General features: G+C 49.5%; 1 protein-coding gene across 1 annotated transcript in view; it reads right to left on the bottom strand.

Moving 5' to 3' along the window:
* Positions 1 to 16,320, bottom strand: part of LOC144148625 (uncharacterized) — a 56,978-nt gene extending 40,658 nt beyond the window's left edge. The window contains exon 1 of the mRNA XM_077680136.1: positions 16,307 to 16,320. Within this exon, the coding sequence (XP_077536262.1) occupies positions 16,307 to 16,320 (14 nt within the window). The remainder of the gene's footprint in view (positions 1 to 16,306) is intronic.
* Between the last annotated feature and the right edge of the window lie 218 nt (positions 16,321 to 16,538).

Genomic DNA, 16,538 nt, shown 5'->3' with positions numbered 1-16,538 from the left:
GAAGAAGGACTTAGAGAATGCGTTGCGGCCTTGGACTCAGCAAAACTGAGTCCAAGGCCTGCGTAACTAATTGTATAACTGAGGCCTGTATGACTAATTTGAGGAGTGGCATGCAGTGGAGTAGCAATGAAGGTACCCCCAAGTGTCCTCTGATCTGGGCGATCAACCGAAAGAAAAGATGTAAAGAAAAATGATAACGATAATAATAGAAGGACACGTTCGGCAGCCGGTCAGTCTAGTGTTGTGGAAATCCCTACGCCAGAAAAAAAGTGCGTAGGTGTCCTCGTTGATATGTTGTAGAGTTTAACGCGCCGACGCAACGCAGGCAATGTCGCGCGCCGTAGTGGAGGGCTCCGAATTAATTTTGACCACCTTAGGCCGAAATCTCGTACAAACTGGCGTTTCTGCTTTTCGCCTCCATCAGGAAAGCGGCCGCCGCGGCCGGGAATCGAACCGCGACCTCGCGTTCAGCAGCGCAATTAGGTCTCCTCGTGAATTTTGTATGCTGCAATAAAGGCCTCAAGCTGCCGTGAAAGGTCGAAAAAAGTTTATTTTGGTTTCATTCATCAAAATTATGTAACAAAATGGTGTGAGCCGGGCTAGGCTCACTTCACAAGTGAGCCGGGTTAGGCTCACTTGTGAATGACCGGCCCCGGCCGGGCCCGGGCTCGGCGTTACGGGCCCGGGTCGGGCTCGGGCTTCACAAAGCGGGCTCGGGCCGGGCTCGGGCCTTAAAATCAGGCCCGTGCAGTACTCTGTTCGTTACTGCGAGTAATCTGAACGTAAAACAGGTCGTTTCCCTGCTTTCTCGCACTTAATCTCCTTCTAAATAAGTGCATGGTTGGCTAATGAATTCCCGAGAAAAAGCCCCGCCACGCATTCAGTACAATATCCTCACAAAACGCGCACGTTGACGTTACGGGTCCGTATACCTTCGGCGGGGTGACACACTACACCAGCTATCGCCGTTCTAAACATGCACCCGGATATGTATACTGATTGCCTGTTTATTTTTCTCTTTTGCTATGTTGTCAAGATCGCTCACCAAGTTGGCAAAAGCGCATCTATTTCAAATCCTCTTTGGCTTTCGCCGAATGAAAGGACATGCACAAATAAGAGAGACGTTACTCTCACGAGGGTATTTTTTCCATTTTAACTGTGTATTAAGACGTTTAGGTAGACGGTAACATATTCATTACAACGTTGTAAATGCAACGCGGATGTTATAACAAGCACGACATATTGGCCCTTCATTTTAATACGGGACATTACACCAACTATGAAACAGCCACCTTGCATAGGTGGCAGTGAAAAGGTTTTTTTCCTGGGTTCAAGTACCTCGGACGCCAGCACTTGCGTCTCCAGGATATAAGCAAAGGGGTGAAACATCAGTAGCGACCCTATTCATCAAAACAATAAACGCAGAAGCAAAAGTGAAATTATAGCACGTGAAATAAAATGTTATTCACTTCGTATAAACAACGCCTGATACAATTATTACGTATGTTTCAGTGTTGCATGAACGAGTCATTGTTCTTAAATTCTTCCTACATTTATGGGCCCCAAATGTACTAACTCGTGTATTTTCTAGCTTTGCTGTTATAGCCGAGTCTTGGTCAGTTCACAGAAAAGCCCGATGAAGTTCAGCGTGTTCGGTACCGGGCATACTGGTAACTTATGGAGCTTTGGAGAATAGAGAAGTCGGCGAAGACACAGAACTAGCTATTGCCCGCATCCCAAAGGCTATTTACGCGCAGATGTTGGGTAACAGGATTGTGCACTGTGAGAAGAAGAAAACACCAATATTTTCTCGAAAATATTTATTAAACACCTGCCTCAGTACAAAAAACAAGAGAAAAAAGACCGAAAGAAGATTGCAGCAGCCCAGCTGACACCAATCTTAAAGGGGCCCTGAAAGGCATTTTGAGCACACTAAATGAACTATCGCAACCGTTAGATTGGGTCATCAACGTCCTCTGTGCCAAGTATTACTCTTTTACGCGCAGCGGAAAGCTCACACTTTTGTTGCAAAGTTTGTCGTTTTTTTCTCACCCTTTCCTTCGTGTTTTTGGACGCCGCCATCTTCACATGTCTACATCATCGATTCCCAGATGTTCGTCATGAGCTAGACACCCTGCTATTGGGCGGCTTTTTCACGCACTTCCGGCAAAGAGATGAGTCGTCTGCTCAGCGTCGGCTCACCGGCTTATCTGCCAGCGGAGTGCCGGAGTGCTTGGGCATTTTACGACAAACGAAACAAGTGTAAAAAAAACGCTTAACCGTTTGTATTGAATGCAACACGGCCATAACAGGACATTGATATTTTGTTACCTGAGTGCGTTCCATAAAGAAAGCGTTGAAGCCCCGTGGTACTTCTTTCGTGAAATCGCAGAGAACGCCCTGAGCCGAATGCCCGGGTTTGGCGCATACATTTTATTCAACTTCAAAACAATCCAGAGATGCGTTTCTAACGAACACAACGTCACAACATGCGTTGAAAGTCTGAACCACGATTGACAGAGGATGGGTTGCCTCCTGCCCGTCGTAAATTCGGTACTCACCTCGCGCGCGCTTTGCGGGGACGAACAGCAAGTCACTTAACTCTGGCGCACAAGCCGATGGCTTCATAGCCACGCACACTGCACATACCCCATGCGAGGTTGAGTCGTACGTCGCTCGAGAAAGATAATCCAGACCATGGGAAGCACTATCCACCCGCAGAAGCACAGCGGCGCATTTCATCGTGAAACAAAGACGTCCACAACACACACACTATCGCCTCCTGTAATGCCAAACGCATCTCGCACTTCCCAATGGGAATGAATGGTACGCCTGCAGTGCCCACATGTCGCGAGGTGGGGCCCCGAGCTGAACCGGGATCACGGAACCGTAACTGACTTCTAAGCGGTTTGTGCCTTGTTGCCAAGGCAACCGATGTTTGAGATTGTCAAAGAAGTGGCGCTCGCTCCAGCGCTAGAAAGCTCAGATACAGTGTACTAGAACAGAGCCGCGGCGGAGAATGTTTTGCCAACGTTGCCGCTCTCCACCACGCGTCGCCCCAAGCTGAACTGGTCATATGATTGAAGCATTTTGTGCACGGGTTCTGTATCGGCTTGAAATATCTTTTTCACATGCCGCCGGCAGGAATTACCACCGCCGCAAAATAAGATCCGGCACCAGCGGGGCCACATCTGATACGGCGCTTTTTGGATAAACAGTGCGCGGTGCATCAAGGGAACGAGCACACTAAAGTTCCTCGATAAACGCCGATCGAGGGACTTTAGAGCGCACGACCCTCCCCGTGCGGCTGCGAGTTCGCCGCCGATAAAAAGTCATGTGCCGCCAGCAACGTACACCGCGAAAGGGCAAGGCGAGGCCGCCGCATACATGCGGCCAGATTTTTCGTTCGTTTTTCCAGCCTTGAGCGGCGGAGTGCGGGATTCATGGTGTCGACAAAGCTTGCCCGTAGCAGACGACAGTCTGATCAGCGCAATAGCGGAAGTACGTCACCGCTGCGGAGCGCAGCATCATGGGAGGCAAGGCTCGCGCGCCGTCAACAGCGGAGAGAAGTCGAAAGGAGGAGGAAACGCGAAGCGACGATAATGCGCGGTTTTTGATTTACGATTTCTCAGCTAATACTCACCGCTTTAACAAAATTCTTGCGGGAAGAGATTGCAAATACATTGCTTTATTTGGGTAGATGTCCATCCATGCACCGGCGGAAGGTATTTCAGGGCCCCTTTAAGCTAATGCTACGCGGCGGGCCTGCCATTATCGCGAGAAACCGCTCTGATATTACAGCGGAGCTGTTTAAGCTTGAGCTTACTCTGGCGGCATTAGCAAACAAAGTATGAAAAAAAGGAACTGGAAATTACCAAACTTCCTAATGCGATATTTGGGTGCAGCAGCAGTTCGCTGAGGCAGCGATCACTCGTGCGTTCTCTCGCCGGCAGCTATGGTGAGCCTCTGCGGCGGCGTGCTATGTTCGCCTCAGGAAGAGACCGCCTATATAATCACGCCCACGGCCCCCTCCCGTTTTCGCCCCAGCGTCTTATTCTCCAGCACCGCATCCTCTACCCCATGCATACTTTTGGAGAGCGCCGGCTCGCGCCGTAACGGCGAACAGCCCTCCCGTCCCAATTTTGGGACCCTCTTCTCTTTCTTTCATCATTCGCTTTTGTTTTCCCTCGTCGGTACAGGCCAACGTTCCCTCGGTTACGCCGACAACCGGCTCAGCACAAGAGACGGCCGCAAAGCGCTTAGCCCGAAAACTCCTTTGTTGCGAGGCGCACAGCATGGCTTTCTCGCAGCTGCGTAGGCGGAGCCAAGCCTCACCCAGCAATGACGTCGCTGCGACAACGCGGGGACTTCGGTTCACATGGCTGGGCCGAAGAAGTATGTAACTGACTAGGAAGAAGAAGGGCATCGGCAACGCGGTCGTGTCGCAGCTGCGTCGTACAAAGCCTAGCAAAGCCAAGCAAAACTTGGCAGAACCGAGATAAGCTAGGCCTACCACCAGCAAGATCCGCTGTTTCTCCAGCCTTGCACCATTAGCGCAAGCTGCGCACACTATTTGTTTAGGTTTCGAAAACCAATGAAGCCCTGTGTACAGAATCGCTCGAGAGCGAGTGGAACTCATCGTCCTGTCTTTCCTGGACTCCCCGCCCAGTGCGAGGATAAGTGAGCCAATCTTCGTCGATGCATTTGTTCATTGTGCAACCACATCGTAACAACCACGGTGAGCTTCCCGACGACGCACAGACTTCGGTACTGGATTAACTATCAAGCCCTTTGGCGGAATCGCTTTCGGGGATATTTGTGGAAGCTTCTGCATTGCATTTAACTCTCCTTCGCTGAGCATTGCGCAGTGCGGTTGCCAGTCAGACACACATATTTGCCAGCAGCACTTTTATAGACGATTAAACTAGCTCTTTTCTACGTTTCTACATTTTATTACCAAGTCAACGAGCATTTTCCAGTTATCCTCGTTATCTTGAGGTCCAGATATACCTGCGTTTTAGAAGCAGGCTGCTTCGTATTTTTGCGAAGTCCTATGCTTTTATAACTGCCCTTGTGGATGGTGGGTTGTATTCCGTTACCGTCGCTGTTACTGGGGTACCTAGGCATTAAACACCGGCAATTTGTCAGTGATATTAGCTAGAGGATTTGTTCTCCGGTGCATAGTTAACACTAATGCGGAGTTTGTCGTTGCAGTGCAGGCGTCTTGTAGAGACACAGTGAAAGGGCCCATTTAATTTATAATACGGGGTTGATGGGTCATAAATTATAATAAATTCCGAAAATAAAGCCTGCACATGTTTCATAGGCTGCGGCTTGGATTGAAAGCTACCTTGAATGTGCTGGCATGTTGGCTATTGCGGTGTGTGCAAGGCCATTGCTTTAGTTTCGCAGGCTTTGAACAAGATTAAGAGCAAGGTTTGGAATACAGTTCTGGCTGTGCGTCACGCCGCGGTAGGAGCATGCTCCCCGACCCCCGCGGCGGTTTCCATTCCCACCGATAGAGGGCGAAGTGGTCTGGCAGAGCGGGTCCCTCTCCACCCCACCGCTGGCCTTTCGCTATCGATTCCTTCGCGCGGACCGTGAAATTGTCGAGGCGACGGCACAGCCGTTCTCGGGAGAGCGGCCGTTGTCATTTGGTCCGACACAATTTGACCATAACTCTATTGCTTCAGCAGATTTCACACTGGATGGAACTGGGATTAATTTTTACGCTTTCAGTAATCCCGCTCCAGCCTCTCAACGCCAGCGAAAATTTTCACCGTGGTTCACGAGGAACCCTTATCAGCACCATATCACGTGAATGTCTGCCACACTTCTTATTTTTAGTGCGGGGGGGTTTTCAGGTGGAGAACTATATTTTCTGTTCAGAACAATGGCAGGTATAAAGATAGAGACGTACCAGTAGGCACTGTAATCACTGTTTTGGCTCCACCCGACGGCCCAGGATTCGTTAGGTACGTCGCACTGTGACTCAGGTCTTCCTCTTCTGTGGAAATGGTGAAGCATTACAACCACCAGTGTATCAGCGTTGACAGTAAGCACATGCAGCGTATAAGGGCAACCATTTAAACACGGCAGCGGCGTGTTTAACCGCTTGTATCATGCACTTCTGAGCCGAATACAACATAACCGAATGAAACCGTTTTATAAAAGCGATATTTCGCCTGCAGTGAGCCTTTTCTTAGAACGCTAACCAAGCGTTCATTTTAAATCAATCAAACAATGAGATTTTATTTTTACCAGGGTCAGTACAAGGGATGAAAAAAGCGGACGTAGAAAAAGCTGCAACCATGCAGCTTGACAGGGCACCATCCGCTGACGCAGCAATGACAGGCTAAGAGCTTAAAATGTACAAAACTAAAATACAACAACAAAAATGACGAATTACAACACTTAAATAAACGTATCTAGGAAGCCAGAATGTCCGTTTCCTGTTTGTGAAAATAATTGAGTGTGTTGGGAAGAGTATGCTTTAGTAGCTGCTGTGCGTAGTGAATCCGTGATGGTGGGGTTTTCTACGGAGGCTTATATCAGTTTTCGTATATATTTAGTTTCATTTCAATATGCTGGGTCTATAAAAGTATCGAGTTTGCTTCGATTTGCTAAGTGTAGGTACGAATGAGTTTATATCGATACACGTTTTCAGTCTAATATTTGCTGTTTCAGAGATAGTAGTTCTTTTGCGTGTTTGGAAAGGGACATTTTCAACTGCCTGAATAGTTTTTTTTTTTACAGTTTTGTTATGTTATGCACCTTTTGCGAGGTCGCCGTTGGATGGGATCATGGTGGTGTCGTCCATATCGAACTGGCTTGGGCGGCATCGAATTATTCAAGGAATATCGCCACGCTGAACGAGGCAGCGGCCGCTGGCATCGCAGGAACGCTATTCGCTGGTAGAGTTTATCTATGTAGCTTCCGTAGGGGAGCTAAGAGTTCTGCGACCATCCGCCATATTATAATTAGAATTGGTACGAGAAGCCACCCGACGCACGTGCAGTCAGCAGAAGCGCCAGGGCGCTTCTGTCGGCGGCTGCGCTTATGCGTAAGACTCCAATTGTGCATCTAGGTACGCAACACATCGTCACGCCCTGTTGCGACCGAGTGGGGGCACCCGATCCGAGCTCCGTGGCCTCCGACATACGAGTGGTATCGTATATGATGCGAGCGGCCAGCCGCTGTTGCAGCCGTGAAGATCGAAGTCCAGAAGCCGTAGGCTAACGTAACTGTTTACTTCATAGCGAGAGGTGAGCCGAAGCCAAAGAACAATGCCCCGACGGGCGAGGTTACAATACAGGACTCGAGCAGAGCGACAACATCGATTCGCTGATCTAACAGGAATGGTTTACAACGCTTGCGGGGGTCTATTTATACCCAAAAGCGGTAACGGTCAAAACGCCAACAAGCGGGAACACGCACGAACATCACAGACACACACAACACTCTTTCCAGAGTTCGTAAGCCGTTATAGCCTCGGGCACGTTGAGTCCGAGAGAGGGGAGGGAGGAGGACTCCGTTGCGATCGACGGGGCCTCTGTGTCCTTGAAGAGCGTGGAGACGAGCCTCGCAGGCAGCCGCCGAAGTTTTGAAATGCGCGAGAGCAAAGCGTCTGACGCGGCTTGTCGCAACTTGTCGCGCCTGTTTTCGAAGGAGCACGAGTGGCTTCGCTGCACAGCCGAGGAGTGATGCGGGGAAGTACTGCGGCGCTGGCCGATTCGTAACAGCTTCTCCGCCGGGGGTCCGAGATCCCGATGGATAAGGGTCTTCAACCGTTGTCCGGAGGGATGCTGTCGAAGTGAAGTGCTCGGAAGACGCTCGACTCCAGGCCTGGGCTGTACGACACTGTGCTGGAGCTTCACCGGGCGGGTCACTGGACGAGTAGTGGCTCCCCAAGAACGTCTCTGGCTTGGTCAGGCAAGCAACAGAACAACACAGGAAGACACAACCGCATCGCCGGCAAGTGCGAAGACAAATCCACACTGAAGCTGTACCAGGCTTTTAGTTGCGATAAAATGCGCTAATAACTAACTACTCTAGTTATATTTTAGCCCAGCAGTACTTTAGACAAGTGCACAAACTTGAAAGGTGACATTTCACATGATTGGAAATGTCCCACACACAAAAAAAACGTAATCGTAAAGGGCGAAACCTGCTCCAGGAAAAACAATCAAATTGAGAAAGTCAGGCGTCTACAGGCCACTTCTCGCGTAGAGAGCTGCGATTTGAGCTCTCGTCATTGCCCCGAGTTTTTCCCTTTTTGTACCGCACTTTAGGTGCGCCTGCTCTCTGAAAGCTGCAGCGACCGCGTGAGAGGACACCGGCCGTTGTTTTCGACAAAGGTCGAGCGCGCGGATGAGCGAGCGGGATTTTCCAGCGTTCAAACGCGAGGCGCGCACTCCTTCTTGGAGGCGCCGTTCCCTTGGCGCGATGCGAGCTCACGGCTTTGCCCCTCGGCGTGCCTAGAGTTCCTGTATATAGCTCCCGCAGGGAGCTATGAGTTGCGCGACCGACCGCCATCTTTGTTATCCGTATTGCTGCGGGAAAGCCGCCCGTCGCGAGTGAAGGAGCCTCGCCGCCACGCTTCCGACGGCGGCCGACGCGAGGTGGGGGCGCTTCGGTCAGCGGCGCCGCTGGTGCCGCCCGCGTCGGCGGCTGCGGCGCAGCCGTAGTGGGGGCTTCTCTGCGCGGCATGGATAACCGGAGTGTCGCAATCACGGCGGCGCGTGGAAAAGGGTCGCGCAACTCTTAGCTCCCTGCGGGAGCTATATACAGGAACTCTAGGCGTGCCCGCACTGAAACATGCGCCGCAAGTACCCTCGGAAGTTTTTGCTATCTCCTCGTTGCAAGCGTTTTTACGAACGCGTTCGGCAGGCAAACGCCAGAACACGTTTACGTTCTCTCCTCTAGGCTGGTCGGTTCCCGACTTCGGCTCAGCCACAGGCGACACCGGAACCTCAACTAGCTTAGCCCATATTGGCCTATCGTCGGCAACATAAGCTGGGAGTGACAAGGGCACGACGTGCTCATTAGACACCTCGTAGCATCCAACGGAACCTATCTCGGCGTCCCTCGCCTTTTCCGCAACACCCTCAGTAAGCGAACACCGAAGGGTGTTTTCGTTCTTTCGGCTTTCAAGGCTACACTAGATCCAAGCTGCCCTGTCTCAAAAGACAGCTCAGCCGCCAGCGACACCTGAATCTCTACGAGCTCGGCTGGCTGTTGCTCGAGGTCAGCAAGGTCAGCTACCTGAGCTGGTGGCAGGACGGAATCGGCTTGCTCAGTGGCGAGATCGTCATGACTCCCAGCTGAGTTGTGCAAACCGCTCGCTGCTTCGACTGCAGGCTTTGCCACCAAATCGCTCGTTTCTGTCCTACCGTCCGAAGGAACAACCTCCGTTTCGGCGGACTCGTGTTGCCTTTCGGTAGCCTCATCGTTTACGCATTCCTGCGAAACGTCGCTATCTCGCGATGTGTTCACGTTCAAGTCGGTAGCCGTTCCCAAGGCCTCCCGCGAATTTGAACCGTCCGAACACCCCGCCGAGATCTCCAAAACAAACGCCGACACATTATTGCACTCAGTGGACACGCACTGCCCTCTGCCGCCTCTGCCGACAGTCTGAGCTAATGCGCCGTCTTTAACTCTTTAAGCAACCTTGCCGCGCTGCGGGGCAGCAACCGTCGCCTCCGACTCGCGCTCCCTAGCGTCTGCTACTGGCAGCGCTGACACGGTGCTTTTCTCGACAACGAGGTCTTTTTCGAGCAACAATTCTAACTCCGGCTTCACTTCATCCTGCTCGAGTTGAATTTTGTGCTCTAGGTTCTTGTTCTCCCGTTGGAGTCTCTCTCTTTCGAGCTTCTTTCTTTCCTGTTCAAGGCGCTCGAGCTCGAGGTCGTACCATCGCATCTTTTCCTCGTGCTTGAGCTTGCGTTCCTGCTCTTGTTTCTGCCACTCGAGCTCCTTACGCTGGCGCTCAGCCTCTGCCTCCGCCTCTGCGGCCTGACGTTTCGCGGTCTCCCTGCCATTGATCCGTTCAATGCATTCCGACAGCTCCTCATCGTCAGCGCCGACAGCGAGTATAGCCTGTATCAGCATTGGCTTTCTCAGCGCGTCCGTAACATCCAAGCGCAACTCTTTTGCAAGCTCCAACAACTGCGGTTTTTTCAACGCTTTCAAATTCATGGACGGTCTAGAGTACTGCTTTCCCACTGCTCTAAAAATGTTTTGCGCGAATATCCCACGCGACAAAAACAGACGCCCTACCAGCTATCCTCAGAAGCCTGGTAAAACTCAGTGAAGAAAAGTCCCGCACTCACCCTTGACCGCCGTGAATTCTGCGAAGTCCGAAGCCGCCTTGACGTCCGTGGTGTTGGGTCTCGCACCGCTGGCTTCAGGTGTTACGAAGTTGCCATCCGACCGCTGCCAACCAGTTGTTGCGACCGCGAAGGCCTACTGCGCCGGGAAGACGTCCAGAGCTGAAAGGCCAACTTAAACTGTTTACTTCATAGCGAGAGGTGAGCCGAAGCCAAAGAACAATGCCCCGACGGGCGAGGTTACAATACAGGACTCGAGCAGAGCGACAACATCGATTCGCTGATCTAACAGGAATGGTTTACAACGCTTGCGGGGGTCTATTTATACCCAAAAGCGGTAACGGTTAAAACGCCAACAAGCGGGAACACGCACGAACATCACAGACACACACAACACTCTTTCCAGAGTTCGTAAGCCGTTCATAGCCTCGTGCACGTTGAGTCCGAGAGAGGGGAGGGAGGAGGACTCCGTTGAGATCGACGGGGCCTCTGTGTCCTTGAAGAGCGTGGAGACGAGCCTCGCAGGCAGCCGCCGAAGTTTTGAAATGCGCGAGAGCAAAGCGTCTGACGCGGCTTGTCGCAACTTGTCGCGCTTGTTTTCGAAGGAGCACGAGTGGCTTCGCTGCACAGCCGAGGAGTGATGCGGGGAAGTACTGCGGCGCTGGCCGATTCGTAACAGCCCCTGCGCAAAGGCACACAAACAGCGTACACGCTCGCGAAACTACAGAGCATGCGCAGGATAGCACGCTGCACGCTCGATTCCTATGATGTCGCTCACGCTGCTGCTGCTGCTGCTGCTGGGCGGGGCCGTTTTCGGGATGGCACTTCATTCCCTTTCGAAGTCACCGGGGCGACGCATGGAAATGGGTGTCGCAACACTTGTATCCCTGCAGAGGCCGTATAGATGGACTCTTTTCGTCAGCGGCCATTGTGTGTACCGTCTATGGCCTCCGCCCTGCCGCCGAGGTAAGTAATGCTGTCGATTACAAATAAAAAACGACCTCGTAGTGGGGCGAAAGCTACGTAGGAAAGCGTACAGCGCTGTTTGCTGCAGGAACGGCCGGTGTCTTAAAAAAATAATCGGTCCATTGCGGCCGGCTGTTGCAGTCAACGCATTTATCAAACGGTAGCTCTCTTTTCCCAACCCCTTTATAAAAAGTGAGACGGTAATCGCGTACCTTCGTCTCCAGCTGGAGTGAGGAATAGGACGAGTAAGATCAAGCCGAGGCAGAGACACAGGGTGGAGACGATAATGGCTATGATCTTGCTTCGGTCGTACTCCCTGAAAGTGAAATTATAAAGAGACGCTGCAGAACTTTTTTTATCTCCAGGTATTTATAAATCGAAAAGGATTTCAGAACATAGTCAGCAAGCGCGTTCGGTACGATCTACAAGGGCCGCTCAAAATAGAACCGAAAATACGACCTCCGCGTAAAGTTTGGGCACCAACAAAGAATCGCTTCGCTCAGGAAGAATTCTTAACGCCATGCATTTGCTGTCGTTACTCGCCAAATAAAGCCAGCCGTGGCACCCAGAAAAGTAATGGCAAACACTTGGCTTCAAGCACACTTGCTTCAACGATTTCCGGTGCGCTCGTAACAGCATGGCCGATCTTGACACGAGAACGGGGTGGGAATGCAGCACGTGGCTTCTTTGACATTGGGATAACACTCCTGGTATGAGTACCGTTAAAGCAAAAGCTTTCTTAGTGGGACCCATGGCGTCGAGTCAAAAATCTAATGCATTTTCCCGTAGACTGGTTGGTCGACCAAAAGTCTCTAACAAGATCTCTGCACACACGGCGTGTGCGTAAAACCAGAGTCCTTCAATGCATTGAAGGGCTCTGGTAAAACCGAGCCCCTTCTATTGTGTCAAGACGGTTATTTGAAAATTAAAACAAAGGAACGCTTCTAGGTGGTACAATACACGCACCGGTCATGAAGAGGTCTACAACAGTATACCTTTAATTTATAAACTACGTATATGTATACATTTAGATTGTTTTAGATGCGCTTACTTGGAGGGCAAGAAATCGCAGGATGAGTACATTCTTCGTTGGCGATGCGGGTCTTTTAAGTTTTCACAATCGAGTGGACGCAATTTTAGCGAAGCTTGGACGCAGTTTTAGCGAAGGTTTTGATGCACTCTTAACGCAGCTTATTTTTCGGAGAAAGTGCTCGCACTTCTCTCAACTACTTATTGGAAGAGAAGGTAAACTTTTTGTTTAGGCTGTGGCCCTCAGGCTGCAGGATTACTCGTACAGGCTGCATACATGGGCCTGGCTTGATACGTTTCGAAATGCGTTTAATCTGACAAAACTCTCGCATAGGATCTTGCTGCACTGTGCTCTAACTTAAACTGTTTGTCTAGCATGGTGGCCAAACTTCACTTATTGTTTTGAAGAGTCAATCTAAAATACGACCACGAAAGAACGTTCCCAGTGTGCGTTCCGTCACCTGTGTTAAGATTGCATCAAACTGGAATCGCAAAGTTGGGTGAGAAAGGAGCAAGTTCCCAGATTAGAATTGTGTAGCTTCGAGATATGCCTCGAAGGAATATGCAAAAAAGAAACAAGACTTACTCCTCGTCCCTACTCCGAGCTGAAAATGGAGCCGGAAAGAATGCAGAGTTAGACGCAAGAAAAATCAGAAGAAATTTTTCCCCCGCTGTGAAAAGCGGTCATATGTTTACCCCATCAGTCGGGGCACACCACGACGAAACCGTTGTTGCAATACATACTTTATATTTCTATTCCCGGAGCGCTGGCTGGTAGCCGAGTCAATTGTCGCTTAAGGTTCATTGTTTTGCAAATCACAAGTTCGAATTCCCGGCTGCGTGTTGTTTCTGAATTCGTTTATTTGTTATTTGGCAATAATTTTCATCCTGAATTCACCATTTTTCTGCAGTAACGTTCATTGCTTCCCAAGCGAGTTCGCAGACCGCGTGCAGACTGACACCGATACGCTGGCGAGTTCTCGCTGGCGTGGTGTTGCCATAAGCACCGCCTGCTTGCGGCCACAGTCCAGATTCGGCGGACCCTTGGCCTGGTGCGAATGCACCTCTCGCGACACAGGCACGAGACAGGCATGCTCCAAAGGTGGGGGAAAAGGGCATCGCATTTGAGCGTTTGCGGTGACGCGGTGGGCGTTCATCCACTGCGTTCTCGGCTAGGGATAGTTACGAATTTAAGTCGTGCTGGCAGGCCTATCTGACGCATTTCACAGCTGACAATACGGCAGAAGTGCCGTATGCTGATTACGGAGATATCGAGAACGACCATCTAATGATAACGTCGATAGTCAAGCATGTTGTTTCCAGAACCGGAACCGAAACTGGTTTCAATTCTGATCTTGGACATCACCCACTCACATCGCGCCTTGTATGGACGCACTCCATTACTTGGTGAGGTCTTTGCAGTCCGCAAAATGGTGGTTTTTCTTCTATCAGGCCTTATAAATACAAATCGCCTTAACGACCGAATAAACGACGAGAACTGAGTTTATTTGAGCTGGTCCACTCAATGCAAGCTAAAAACCGAAGCTTTACAAAATCACTTCAGTGTCCCTTTAAATGCCTTACATTTCTCGGTTTCGAGCAATTCTCAGTTGCTATTGAACGAGCAGCACGACTCTAATGAAGGCGTCGTTGTACTTACGTATGGGCCTCAATCTTGCAACTTGAAAGCAATAAGAAAAGAATGTTTGGCAAAGACTTCGTGCAATTTCTCTTAATACGGTAACTGCTTGGCAGGCAGATTTCGTGAGATGAACCCAGCTTAGGATTATCACTGCACTCACCCGACTGGGCATACGGGTCGCTGTGATAATCTGCAAAGAGAAAACAATTCCACTGAAACTCAGGACTGCTTACTTACTTGGAAAGCGAAAGATAAGCACGGCGGTCATCAAACTTCTTCACTGCTACATCGTGTTTGAGTCTTTTTTCGCTTTCGTTTCATCTTCTTTTTGAGCGGGTTACCACGACAGGCACATCGGCCACAGTTCTACTGCGGAACAGCCCGGGTAGGCATCTTCCGCTCTGACAGCAATTTAGGACCTGAAATCTGTTCGCAGATGGTGAAAACAAAACAGAACACACACACACACACACACACAAGCACTGCAACCGCTAACTTAACGCCAAACCACCACGGTTCACTCGGTAATGCACGGGTACCGAGCAAACGCACGGATAGAACGGAGCACTTAACAGCCCAGCGCGGGGGTTTCGGCTGTCCCTTCTTAGACAGCGGTAACGTCTGGTCCGAAAAAGCAAATGGCGGCGCCCACCGCTAGGAAGGAAAATGGTGTATAGTCGTACTCGCTCACAGCCTTTCCCACCCACTCTTATGACGTCACAGGGACAAGTTTGTGTGACTGGGGACCAGTGAGAATAACGCTAATAAACTTAATTTGAAATCCTATCAATGACTATGGTTCTATTTATTCTCCATGTGAGCATGTAGTAAACCAACCGGTTAAACATATTTTGGTAATGACGTCTTAACTAACGGTTTATTTGCAGGAAATTTGAATGTTAGTTAATTTTACGCCCTTCGGGGCTAGCTTTGATGTATCTAGTGTTCATGGTGCGTCCAGTTTTGTACCCGCAGAATTCAGTTGCTGTGTGAAGGTGTAAACAAGCCAGGCGAGTTTCTGTTATGTGACATGCTTCTGCAATACATCTGCACGAGACTTGCACTTCGTTTTCTGGCGCGGAACATTTTTGTTTAGGAGCTTTTCAATTCATTCCAGACGAATAAGGATTGTTTCAAATACAAGCGACACGACATTGCAACCAAAAATTTACGCAGTGTACTCCTCTATTGGTGGTCAGATAACAGTCGAAACAAAAAGTTTCGTCTAGTTCACTATTGTTAAGTTTTTATTTTGGCGGTATTATGCTGCAGGAACACAGTAGAGTGATTTACATCTTTAAGGGGAATTTTCACTGTGCATAACAACACCCTTCCACCGTATGAAAAAAAAAGAAACAGCCTTTTCAAAAACTGTATAGTGTAACTAATACCTTTACACCCTCTCCAAAACACAAGAAGACATCCTTTCATGGCGTGTTTTCTCGTTTATAACACCCTCAATACGTTAAGTTTTTCGTAGGGTGTAAGGGTGTTATGGACAACCATTCCCCTTGTGGTGTAAATCATTTTGCAGTGCAATGACGGTCACAAAATTCTCTTCCATCATATGGAATACGCCCTCTAAGAGGGTTCACAGAGCCACAGCTGCGCGACAACCTCTCAAGTTGCTCCTTCTAGATAGCAGGAAATTCAAAAGTGGGTTTGAAGACGTACTCAAAGGGAACATAAATACAATTTGGATACAATTTGGTTGTGTTGTAATGACTTCAACAATAAATGTGTAGCTGCTATAAACCCCCTATGACTCTTTCAAAGAGCAACTGACCGGCTAAACACAATGTTGCGCACGCTGTTGGGTATTCTTCTAAAGCACTACAAGACTGCTTGCTCCCAACAAAGAAAGAGTTCCTTAAAATTTGGGAAGCATGACAAAGCATCCGAATGAAGTGCAGATAGAAGTTCAAGTGCGTGTGAGTCGGCTATCCATACCCGTTCCCCGTGCCATCTTCTTCTTCGAAATATTGTTTCGTATTGTACCATATTGTACCATACCTGAAACTGGTTTCAATTGTAATCTTGGACATCGCCCAATCACGTCGCATGTTGTATAGATGTCAGTGCATTACTTGGTGCGGCCTCCGCAGACCGCAAATGGTGGTTTGTCTTCTTTCAGACCTCATCAATTAAAATCGCCTTAGCGACAGAATAAATGACGAAAAGAGTTTTTTTTGAGCCCGTCTACGCAACGCTAGCAAAAACCCGAAGATTTACAAATTCACTTCAGTGTCCCATTGCAGCCTCTACATTTCTCGGTTTCGGGCAATTCTCAGTTGCTATTGACATAGGAGCACGACTCTAATGGAGGCGTCGTTGTACTTACTTGGGGGCATCCATCTTGCGACTTGAAAGCAATGGGAAAGAATGCTTGTCAAAGACTTCGTACAATTTCTCTTATTTGGGAAACTGCTTGAAAGGCTGATTTCGTGAGATGAACCCAGCTTAGGATTATCACTACACGAAAGGAAGGTAAAGTAACGAACCTTCTTAAACGCATTGTTATTCATTCATTCGTGATATTTCTCAAAGCACTCACCCGAATGGACATACAGGTC

This window comes from Haemaphysalis longicornis, unplaced genomic scaffold, assembly GCF_048455015.1.
Source record: "Haemaphysalis longicornis isolate Haplotype H1 unplaced genomic scaffold, Haemaphysalis longicornis Haplotype H1 scaffold_8, whole genome shotgun sequence".
NCBI classification, from domain to species: domain Eukaryota; kingdom Metazoa; phylum Arthropoda; class Arachnida; order Ixodida; family Ixodidae; genus Haemaphysalis; species Haemaphysalis longicornis.
This window is presented reverse-complemented; position numbering and strand designations above follow the sequence as displayed.